The following is a 12,396-nucleotide window of genomic DNA, read 5'->3' on the forward strand; positions in this document are numbered from 1 at the left end:
ATTTATATATTTTACTGCAAAATGCTTTTGCAAGCATCAAAGATCGATCCCTAATGTACATTACCTTGGACTCTGCCATGATAACTCCATTAGGCGTACTATTACGATAACCAAGGGCTGTTCGTATGTCCAAAAACTGACCTCTTTCTAATTTAAGCTGTAGATTTTTATTTGAGGGGTAGAATACAAATGATCCATAATCCATTACAGACCTCACCATATTTTTGTAAAGCATTAATGCGGTACTAACTTCCATGCCCTTGTGAACTCCTCCTAAGTATTTCAGAATTGAGTTTGCTCTATCGACTTTCCTTCTTATTTCTATAATTTGTTTTTGAAAGGAGAGGTGCCCATCGAACCAGATACCCAAGAATTTTGCCGCATCCTGATTTTTGACTCTGTTTCCTTTAATATTTATATATGTGTTTCTATCATAATAACCCGACTTGGTAAATTCTACAAGCTTACATTTCTTAGGTTCTAGCGAGAGACCTATCTTTTCTAGATTTTTTTTTAACCTGTCTACAGCGGTTTTTAAAAGTATTCTATTGTTAAATCTAGATTTATCACAGATATATACTGCGATATCATCCGCAAATTGTACAATCTTTATATTTTGCTCTATACCTAAAGTAATATCCCTTGTATAAAACATATATAACACAGGACTGAGCACTGCCTCCTGCGGTAGTCCTCGACCGACCAACTTCTCGACAATGGTTTGGTGACTAACAATAAATTGAGTGAGTCTCGGCATTGTTTATTCAGCTAGAAAATTTAAAATACGTTTGGGGCATTTCTTCAATTTTAATTTATTTAACAAAATATCCAAATCCACATTGTCATATGCGGATGAGACGTCTAGAAAAGCTGCCAAAAAAAATTCACTCACCAAGGTAGACCTTCTAACATCCGCAAAAAGTTTTACCAAATTTTCGGCGCACGACTTGCCTCTCCTGAATCCATTCTGCATTTGAGCTATTTTTTTATTTTTTTCCATCCACCATACCAACCTTTCATTAACGAGTTGTTCCATTATTTTGCCCATACATGAGGACAATGCTATAGGACGCACTTTTTCTTTGTTAGTTTTATCAATAAAGACAACTTGGTATTTTTTCCATTCTTTTGGAAAATCTCCCAAAAACCATATAGTATTATAAATTTTTAGGAGCAAGTCTAAAGCACAAATTGGCAGATATTCAATCATTATATAATCAATTTGGTCCAATTCAGGTGAAGAATCTTTTCTGATCATATTAAGGGCTCTGCTCAATTCATCCATATTGAATGCATTGTCCAACCTACCATATTGTTTGTTGTGGTTATGTAAAGTAAAGCTCGATCTATCTTTAATTACCCATGGCGGAGATAATTCTTCAATGGTTTTGCCTACTACTTCCTCTCGATCTTTGGTTTGCCAGTTATTCCAATTAATTCTTTTTCTTTCATTTTTGAAAGTTTTTATTACGTTCCAGACATACGAAGGATTAGTAAATCTATTAATACTGGCACAAAATTTATTGAAACTCTCTTTTCTTTTTATTAAAAATTTTTTTAGCAATTTTCATAGCCCTATGTTTTTTGTATTCCATAAAATCCTGTAAATTTCTTGTATGCTTCCATCTATTAAATTTAGTCTTTCTGGTATCAAATGCCTCCTGACAATCTTTATCCCATCATTTTATCTGTTGCTTTTGCCCTTTGTTAACCTTTAAACCTGGATCCCCAGACTGGCTGTTTGACTTATCATTTTTCCTATCCACCGATTCATGCACTGCTTGTATCATAGCACTGGTAAACTCGTTATAAGTCTTCCTGAGAGAATCTACATCATCTATCAACACGTCAACTTTATCTTGTAATTTTTTCTTTACTGTAATAGAATATCGCCTCTAATCCGTTTTTTTGTAATTCTATTTTTTTTTTGGTATAGGGAGAAAAAGAGGTGTCAATATTCAATTTTATTGGGAAGTGGTCAGAGCCCCATGTATCATTAATTTGTTTATAATCCAGATATTCTAAGATCCTTCCTCTTACAAATATCAAATCAAAGTTAGACGAGGCTTGATTGTTGTAATTGAGTCTCGATATAGTGTCATTATTTAAGCAAAAATAACTCTTATTAAACATAGCGTTATACAATCTTTCCTTGTTGGTGTCTGTCTTGTTACAATTCCATGTATGGTTATGGGCATTGAAATCCCCCATAATAATAACATTATCCTCAACCATGTTAAATTTAGTTAAATTTTTCAAAGAATTGTCTGAATCTGTTGAGCCAGGTCTGCGATATACCACTATTATATTAAATAGTTTAGAGAAGTTTCTAATTTTAACACCTACAACGTCAAAATTCTCAGAATTGATGTGCCAATCCGGAATTACGTCAAACTGAATATTAGTTTTAATGATTAGAGCAACACCGCCATTATTATCTCTATTTTTAGATTTAATTGTTTTATATCCTTTAAAATAAAGTATTTTATTTGTACTTAATTTTGTTTTTGTGATAGCAGCAATATCAAAATCTAAAATTGTATTACTAAATTCAGTTTTTTTGTTGCTAATACCTCTAGCGTTCCATAGTATTATATTCGCCATTTTTAGTTTGAGTTATAAATTATTTTGTTATCTAAGTTATTCCAAAATTTGTACTTAATATCCGCTGAAATCCTTTTCATATTATCTAATTTTTGAAATTGTCTTTTTCTTTTACCTATTATAGCATTTACGTCATGTTCATGTTTCTCTTGTACCTCCTTTTCTCCTAACTCTTTCAGAGTAGCATATTTTCTCATAAGCTTTCTAAGTTCGATCCTGAACTCGATTGAATTACATCAGGTAATTTGTACTGAGGTAAGTTCCCCGATTCCTTCCCGAATAGAATTATGGGGGCTAGAGTCAATTTCTACATCTTCTGTTAACTTAATATTCTGATTTGAATTTAAAGCTACATCGTAGTTTTCTTTGCGAATTTCGTGTTCTCTATTATTAAACGATGAATAATATTCCTTATCTGGATTTCTTTTATTTTCGAAAGACTTTCTATTTTTAGTGACCGAAACGTATGTCCCCTGACGTTTATGAGAATATGAAGTAGAAGGCAAGTCGTGTGGCGAAGAATTTCGTATATTGTTATTGCTACTATTTGTAATATTTTCCTTGGAATTTGTTTGTCTAGGGACCCGCTGGCTTTGTTTGTTGGCAGAGCCATTTGGTCTAGCCATGACCTTGGTTCTGTGTATTTATCGTAGTGTATAGAACTGTTCTCCGAGCCCTGGAGTATACGTTCAGTTTCGAAGAAAGAGCAATTATTATATGCCATTACAACTTTAGTTTCTCGATTCATTTGATAGATAGGACACAATTTAGAAATAGCGCGATGATCATCCCCGCAATTCCGGCATTTACTTGGCTTGTTACACTCTCCATGAGCCACCTCTCCGCATTGTATACAACGGACATGACTTTTACAATGTGTCTTCATATGACCAAATTTAAAACATTGATAGCATTGCGTAACTGGCTCAATATAAGGTCTAACTCTTAGATTAAACGAAATATTATCAAAAATAGGAATTTTATCTTTGAAACAGGCTTTTCTTTCAGTAATAATAAATTTATCTAGCGCTACTAGCTTGTACTTTTTAGTAGTTTCACAGCGTATACGTTTATACATCCGTTCTATTTTAATTATTCCTTCTTTTTCTATTATATTATTCCATAATTCTTTAGTATCATAAGGCCAATCGGAGATTCCGCCTTTATATGTATCGCTTTTATTATTTATGTACGGCGACAAAAATTTCACATCCGATTTCTCAGATTGTTCAATGAAGCTGTTAGCTTCTTCAAGAGTTTTAAATATCAGATTAGGCAAGTTGTATCTAAGCATATCTACTTTTTCCGGGAATATTTTCCTACTATTGCACCAGTTAAGCAATCTAATACAATTTTTACCTCTGCTTCTAAAAATATCATCTGTATATATTTTACAGAACACTTTAAACAAACCTTTATAATTCTTATCGAATCTATTCTTACTTGAGTTTAATTGTTTAAGGTCATTATCGGTTATATCACATTTGTTAACTAATTGTCCTTCTATTATATAAAAAATTTTTCGGTTAATGTTTATATTACTGGTATTTTCTTTATTCTGAATAACTATTATTGAATTCTTTGTTGATGGGAGCCGGCAATCCTCTGGTCTTGAAGAGACATGTGCTTTCTTACTCACCTCGTTTAACGGTTGGTCGTTGTTACCTGCTACGCATTCTGTCTCTGCCTGTGTAGTTAACGGCTGAATTTTGCTATCTGCCCTTTGTTCCTGGTTATTCACGTCCATGATTTCTAGGTCTATCTCTTCCTCCAAGATATCCTTTGTCCTCTCCAGTACCTTTTCCAATTCCAAGATTCTTTTTTTTTTTTTATACTCGTAACCTCCTGTACGAGGTGTGTTCAAAAAGTAACGGGAATTTTTAAATTTCGCGGGTTTGGAGAGTCCGACAGTCAAATTTTTTTTTTGTTTATGTTGGTGTACATGCCCCTGAAGTATGCTGAAATGTTGAGCTGTATTCATTGTTTACTTTGTCTGTGGCAGCCGCTAAGGTTACACGTGTTTTTATGAGCTCGGCGATTTTCGTTTCTGAAAAAAAATGGATCAAAGAATTTGTATCAAATTTTGCGTAAAAAATAACATAAAGTGTAACAAAGTGTGTGAAATGTTAACAAAGGCCTATGGTGAGTCTGCTATGAGTAAAACAAGAGTTTACGAGTGGTATAATTGTTTCCAAGATGGCCGTGAAGACGTTGAAGATGACGAACGCCAAGGACGCCCCAGCACATCAAGAACCGATGAAAACGTCGAAAAAGTGAAAGAAATGGTTATGAACAATCGCCGAATCACAATCAGAGAAGTCGCTAATGATGTTGGCATATCAATTGGCATATCAATGGAAAAACAATTCATGGCTTTTGCACCACGATAATGCACCTGCTCACACTTCATTGCTTGTTCGTGAATTTTTGGCCAAAAACAATACTGTAATGATGCCCCAGCCTCCATATTCGCCAGACATGGCTCCGTGTGACTTTTTCCTATTTCCAAAAATAAAGAGAATCTTAAAGGGCCGTCGTTTTACAAGCATAGATGACATTAAAAGCGCATCGCTGAAAGAGCTAAAGGCTATCCCAAAGATCGAGTTTGAGAAGTGTTTCGGGGATTGGAAGAAGCGCTGGCATAAGTGCATAATATCTAATGGTGACTATTTTGAAGGCGACAACATTAATGTAGACGAATAAATAAATATTTTTTTCAAAAAACGAAAATTCCCGGTATTTTTTGAATACACCTCGTATATCCATTATTCTCTTTCCTCTTTCTCTATTACTCTCTTTAGCTTGATCCTTCTTTGGCATTTCGCTTCCATTCCCCCGTCCGATCGGGAGAATATGACTCATTTTATAAAAGAGGCCTTTTTAGCCCAATTGCTTTATCTCTTATCACCTCACAACTCAAACCACTGCTTTGCCTGTTGAGATCTTATAATGGGTATATATAACTATACAGGTGTGTCGCTCTGTACAGATACGTCCGTTCCCCACGGCATCTCTCACCTGTATTAGAGCAGCGTTGCCACATAGGTTACTATATAACCTATACCAGAGAGGAACCTGAGAGCGGCCACGCCGGCTTTTTTCTTATAACGCTAAAATTCCCCGGCGCACTAACGATGCAAATCCATTCTGGTCGGAATCTGAACTAAAATTACCTTCACTACATGATTTTAGCACAGACTTGAACCATTTTTATTGACAAAGTCACAAAATGGATGTAATTTTAGTTTATATTCCGACTAGAATGGATGTGCGTCGTTAATGCGCCGGAAATTTTAGCGTTATAAGAAAAAGGCTAGCGTGGCCGCTCTCAGGTTCTTCTCTGCCTATACTCGTTTTGGAGACATTAATAAACAATTATTATACTTGATAAATCAAATTAATATCTAACTTTATCTTTGTATCAACAAAGTCTTGTAAAAACAGAAGATATCGACCGATTCATTGATCTAGCTATCACAATAAATGAGGTTTGGCAACAGCGCGAGTTTTGTTAACTGTACAACGTATTTGCTCTTGCCATGAGCGCGGTGCTCAGATGCATCACACGTTAACAGCTTCAAAGCATTTAATAAAAATTTTACGAAACAAAATTGAGAAAACAAATATAATCATACAAATATAATCTGGAAGGTTGTAAGTGAAAAGTTAAACGGTTTTATAGTCAAATTTTATGCCACGTTTATGCAATTAAAAAAATTAGATGTGACCTGAGCATCCGCCTCATATGAGAGCAATGGAGGGTTAATAGTTTACAAGATATTTTATATTTGTGTTAAAATATATCAGAATAAAGTATAAAGTGTAAAATAAACTATTGATTTTTTAATAATTTTGTTTTTATGATTTTATATGCATAATAAGAAAATCGTATTATGTAAAAAAGGTGATGATCTTGAAATTAAAAAAATTATAATGTAGAAAAATTTTATGCGTATAACATTTGTCTTTTCTAAAAAGTTTTCAGTGCAACTAATATGTCAATGGGTATCAATTCTTGTGCCTGCTTGTCGATTTTTTAAACTTTTATTATTTTTAATGTTATAAATATTATAAAATTTTATTAGAAGTTATTCAAATACTTACACAATAGATAATAAACATTTTTATGAATTTATTTTAACATTTCATAAGTTATTTGTGTCCTAATTTTATACAATTTAAAATAAAATTTGAAATACATTATACTTTCCTAATCTTTCATTGCTCTCGTAAGAGACGAACGCTCAGATTATATCTAATTTTTGTAATTGCATATATTTAACATAAAAGTTGCTTCTGAAATTTTTTGACTTTTTGCTTATAATCTTCTAGATTATATTTATATTTATTTATTTTTAGTTTTGTTTAATACAATTTTTATTGAAGATTTTGAAAGTGTTAACATATGATCCATCTGAGCGCGGCGCTTAAAAGGATACTAAAGTACCGCGAATTACCGATATTTAGACAGCATCTAAATATCTTTGAATTGGCATTACAGAATCACAAACTTTTTATAGAATTGAAATATGCGTAAAAAGAAAAGGTGTTTTGATAAATTTTACAAGAAAATTGAACAAAAAGTTAATAAATCATTAAAAATTCACTTGTATAGCCGTCACCTGAGATTAACTTTACTTTAATACAGAAGTTGTGTAGCTCGTACGTACAAAATGAGAGTAGAGCACCCTTTAGAAAACACGCATGAATAACACTGACCGTGTGAAATTACGACTGAATGCCGAACAAGAAAGATATCTTAATGTGCTTTTATCTTTTACCGTATGCATATTTTGCTCAGCGACCCTGAACTGTTATAAACAGAGCAGTAATGGTGTTCAACAATAGTTGATAGATCTTTTTGCAGATGGCGGTATAATTGAAGAACAAAGACAGATCTGTGCGTTGGAAAAAGTGCGATAACCTGGTCTTGCTCGAAAAATAATCTGCAGTACCGACGTCGAGGAAGTTCTCGCGTTATTTAGCGTTATTCCTCTTAATGCGATGTTAAAGTGACACTCGAACTCACTCGACATCGCTGTTACAGACATCCTTTTTTTCGAACGAGAGTCGAGCGGCACGTGGTCGCGCACAGGGGAAAGGGTAAACGGATTAGCGCTAAGGCCAGGCGAATAGGCTACTGATCTTTGTCCAACGCACTCAACTATCCTTGTTCTTCGACTTTAGCGTCATTTAACGCTAGATCTGTCATCTACTGTGTTCTACAATAACTGCTTTATTTACCATGATTTATCTTCGTTGAATGCATAAATTGTTAGGCAAGTAAATCTTTTATGTTAGACTTCTAAGCCAAATTTTGGAAACTCTACGTTGTTTTTGTATTTAATTTCCACCACACAGTAATTTTATTTTAGAGAAAAAGATTGTGAAATAATTGTATGAAAAAAATATTAGCACCCGTTGATAGCTTAGAAGCCGTGTTGGATTAAAATTTATATAAGAAAGATATAAATTTAACATTGTCGGCATAAAGTCGATTATTATGAGCCCTATGAGGTACATTAATGTATATACTTTAATTGAGGAAGGATAAATCTGTAAATACAATTAAAAAAATGGCGTGCGCAAAAGTTAATTGTTTTTAATTGGTAAAAAAAGATATCTGCAACATTCTTAAGGCGAGAATGAATAAGTACAGTTGCCGTGATATGTACCGTTGTACTAATCTCAATCTCACTAATTTACTGTGATACAGCGATGAACCAAGCATTTTATCTTTTTGTTTTTACAAAACTATGTTAATGCAACGTACACTGATTATGTTTACTATTTTAATTTTTTTAATTAATTTTTTTCCTGTCTACAATTATTTCCATGTGAGCTATGAAAATTATATAGCATCGTCACACTAATACAGTGATACACATATAGGCCCAGCGCTTATACGAGAACACTGATATTTGTTTGCCGAAAGAGCAATGGAAGTAATGACATGTATTAAAGTATCACTTCAATAGTAACATTGTATATGTGTTCATTGAACATTTATGAATACTTTTACACTTATTGTTTGGTATTTATTATAAATTTTTACTTAGCACTTTACTTTTTTGCAATTGTTTTTTAAAATTCTTGCGATTAATTTTCTTATTTGTTAAAATGGATTTGCAATGTTATTAAAAAATTTTATCACATTTAAATTAGTGTATAATGTAAAGGGAAAATTTGATTTTGACTTATATGCAAATTAGAGACGGCCGGATTAGCTATCAAGCTTAATTTAGGCTATTGTCCAGGGACGGCAAATTTAGAAGGGCGGCATTTTGTAAAACAATTTTTTTTAAACTTATCTTGTAGTGGCTGACGCAATCAACTAAAATTTTTTAAATAAAATAAAATTTATATTAACTTTGGGTCAAACCTGACATTTGCAACATGTTATTATATTATATATTAAAATATTAAAGTACTATATTAAAATAGTTTAATAAAACTAAAAAAATTGAAAATTTAAATTACATAGTTTTATTTATAGGTGGTCTACATGTTTTAATATTTTAACATTTATAATTATAATTAATCCTTGCAATCTTTTACATAAAATAATGTAAGAAGAAAGCAGCATCTGCAGAATATAAAATTTGATTAGTTTAAGTTACACTTGAGGCTTGAATAAAGGCGGCAATGATTTAATAGAGATCTCTAGGGGCGGCATGAGTCTTAAGGGCTCACAACTGTTACTCGAGCTTGAAACGTAGTCAAAATGTGATGAGAAATTGTAAGAAAACTATTAAGCTAATTGATTTTATTTTTTTTTTATTTTAAAGGTGGACTCTTAAGGAGCATAAAACGTATAAATAAACTAAAAAATAATTAAAGACATAGCGGTTGCGTCCAATGGCGTGTTTTTTTTTTTATTGGTGGGTATGATTCAACTCCGTAATACTTATCTGAAACAAAATTTTATTTTTTATTATTTTTTGGAATCAATTTTTGTATGACGAAAGGAATTTAAGAAAAAAAAACATTACGCAAATGATTACAATTTTTAAAGAAAAGTTGTAATTTTTACAAAAAGAAAAGGTTATTTTTTATTGATATTCAAAAATGATTAAATTTAATCAAAAAAGCTCTCTTAGTACGATAGTGAATCTAATTTAGAATACGTATATACGTAAAAATAAAGTTAATTGGACGAATGGTGAGGTAGTTATCATGCCCACCGATAAAAAAGAACACATTCTATGCCACTGGACGCAGCCGCCATGTCTTTAATTATTTTTTAGTTTATATCTTTTATACTCCTTAAAGTTCATCTTTAAAATAAAAAAAAGAAATATCAATTAGCCCAATAGTTTTCTTACAAATTCTTATCACATTTTGACTACTTTTCAAACTCGAGAAACAGTTGTGAGTCCTTAATCTAGCCCTGATTAGAGAGATTCAATTTGATTTCAAATATGCTATCAAAGATTCGATTTGACCTTACAAGTCCTGGATTTTTATAGTTTTATTGGAATTTATACAAAGTTAATATTTTTGGTATTTTATAGACGACAGAAACGCGATGAAGCGCAGTATGATTTTACACGTATGAAAGGAGCAACATTGTTATCCGAAGGTGTGGATGAAATGGTTGGTATTACCTATCGTCCAAAAACACAAGAGACGCGTCAAACTTATGAGGTATTGCTCAGTTTTATACAAGAAGCTTTGGGCGATCAACCACGCGATATTCTTTGTGGTGCAGCTGATGAAGTACTACTTGTTTTAAAAAATGACCGAACTAAAGAGAAAGAAAAGAAAAAAGAAACAGAATCTTTACTTGGTTCATTAGCAGAGGAAAGATTTGCACTGCTTGTAAATCTTGGTAAAAAGATCACAGATTTTGGCAGTGACGAGAAGGGTACGACAAACGGTGATAATATCGACGAAACATATGGAATCAATGTACAATTTGAGGAGAGTAGTGAGGAAGATGATGAGGATGTATATGGAGAAGTTCGAGAAAATGATGACGAGGGGGATGAAGGTGAAGAAGCTAATGACGACAGAGCTATTCATGCGGAAAATGTGAGTATTTTGCTGTATTATTTTTATTAAGATTTTTGATAATTATAATTAATAGTTTTTTAAGCTTTATTTTTGTATGGGTCGAAATCTAATTGTTATGTTCTTAAAACTCGAATTTGAAATTTTGTAAGGTCTTAAAATTCTCGAAGTTCTCAAAATTCAAAACTTTTAAAACCTGAAAATTTATAATTAAAAAAATTAAGGTAATTATACTTTAAAATCATAAGGTCATAAATAAACAAATTGTTAAAAGATTTTTTTCATTAAAATATTGATAAAATTGTTTTCTGCTAATAAAAATAATCATATTTATTTACAATAAGTGAAATTAAGACCGATAAATTTGTCAATCTAAAAATGAGAAAGTGTCATCAGTCAGCAGCAGATCTTGGTACTTAATAGTATTTTTTATGTGAATTTTTACAATTACAATTAGCCATGAAAATTGTGTCAATTGTTTGTCGATATTTGAACTACAGTTATGAACTGAAGCTGGAGTATGTAATGTCACAAGCAGTTTAACACTTTGATGTTAACAAGCATTTTGAAAACACTATAAAGATTTTATTAAAGTTAAGTATTTTTTTTTTATTAAAAGTGCTTTAAAATATAATAAATGTTAGTTTTTATTTTATTTTGTCATTTGTTGTCATGTTTTTAATTAATATAAAATTGTAGTAGGTTTTTTTTTGTTTTTATTAAGTGTTTTGTTTAGGTTTTAGTCGAAGAATTTTTCTAAAAAGTGACGGAAAAACTTATAAAAATTAAAAGATATTTTTTTATTTTACTAATAATCCTTTTATAATTGTCAGTAATTTATTTGAAGTATTTTTATGAACTGATATGTATCTTTTAGCTGGGCGGAACAGAAGAAATGAAGAAAGAAAAACCATTACATCCATTAGACATAGATGCATATTGGTTACAAAGAAGATTAAGTAGGATATATGACGATGCCATGGTGTCGCAAGCGAGAGCTGCCGAAGTACTAGCTGTTTTGAAAGATGCCGCGGATGATCGTGAATGCGAGAATCAGCTTGTACTTTTATTAGGCTATGATTGCTTCGACTTTATTAAACAACTTAAAAAGTATAGACATACAGGTAAGAAAAGCATTGTATTAGCCTAAAACAAAAGTTCGTATAGTTTTTTTTAAATAAACTTTAAATAAGATTTATATTTAGATATTTATACATTTAATAGATCAAGCATGTATGTGCCATTACGAATTTTTGTTTTAATCCAATATACAAGGTGTCTAAGAACTAGGGAACCTACCTTTGAGAACATAGAGGAGATGAAAAGGGACAAAAAAGTCTTATACTATTCTGCGATATTCGCTATAATTATTGAGTTATAAAATAAAACGTCTAAGTCAATGTGCGGTGACGCCGCGCCATTGCGTCTAGTGGGCAACGGCACGAAGCAGGAAAGGTGACGTTGTCTGAATTGGCACGGCGCGACGTACAGTGGTCCAAAATCAGAAAACTGTTTAAAATAGTCTACAGGTCGTATTTCTTGACCGATTTTAGAATTTTTTTTTTTAATTACTTGGAAATAAATTCTAAAGAGAACTGTCTGAGCAGATTTTGGAGTTTCTTTGTTAATGCAAAACTATTTAAATAAATGATCAATTACTACTTTTCTATTAAATTATTTTTTATCTAGCTATGAACTACTTTAACAACCTCACTATCGATAAAAATAAATACTTTCACATTACAAAAAAAAAATAACTTAATAAACATTTAACTTAAT

The 12,396-nt window shown here is 31.8% G+C and overlaps 1 protein-coding gene across 1 annotated transcript in view; it reads left to right on the forward strand.

The window, feature by feature from the left end:
* The window catches only part of LOC105199278 (putative U5 small nuclear ribonucleoprotein 200 kDa helicase), a 48,473-nt gene that overhangs the window by 4,624 nt on the left and 31,453 nt on the right, over positions 1-12,396 (forward strand). Inside the window, exons 3-4 of the mRNA XM_026140413.2 lie at positions 10,119-10,638; positions 11,495-11,741. Of these exons, the coding sequence (XP_025996198.1) occupies positions 10,119-10,638; positions 11,495-11,741 (767 nt within the window). The remainder of the gene's footprint in view (positions 1-10,118; positions 10,639-11,494; positions 11,742-12,396) is intronic.

The sequence above is a fragment of the Solenopsis invicta genome, chromosome 4 (genome assembly GCF_016802725.1).
Source record: "Solenopsis invicta isolate M01_SB chromosome 4, UNIL_Sinv_3.0, whole genome shotgun sequence".
In the NCBI taxonomy this organism is placed as follows: domain Eukaryota; kingdom Metazoa; phylum Arthropoda; class Insecta; order Hymenoptera; family Formicidae; genus Solenopsis; species Solenopsis invicta.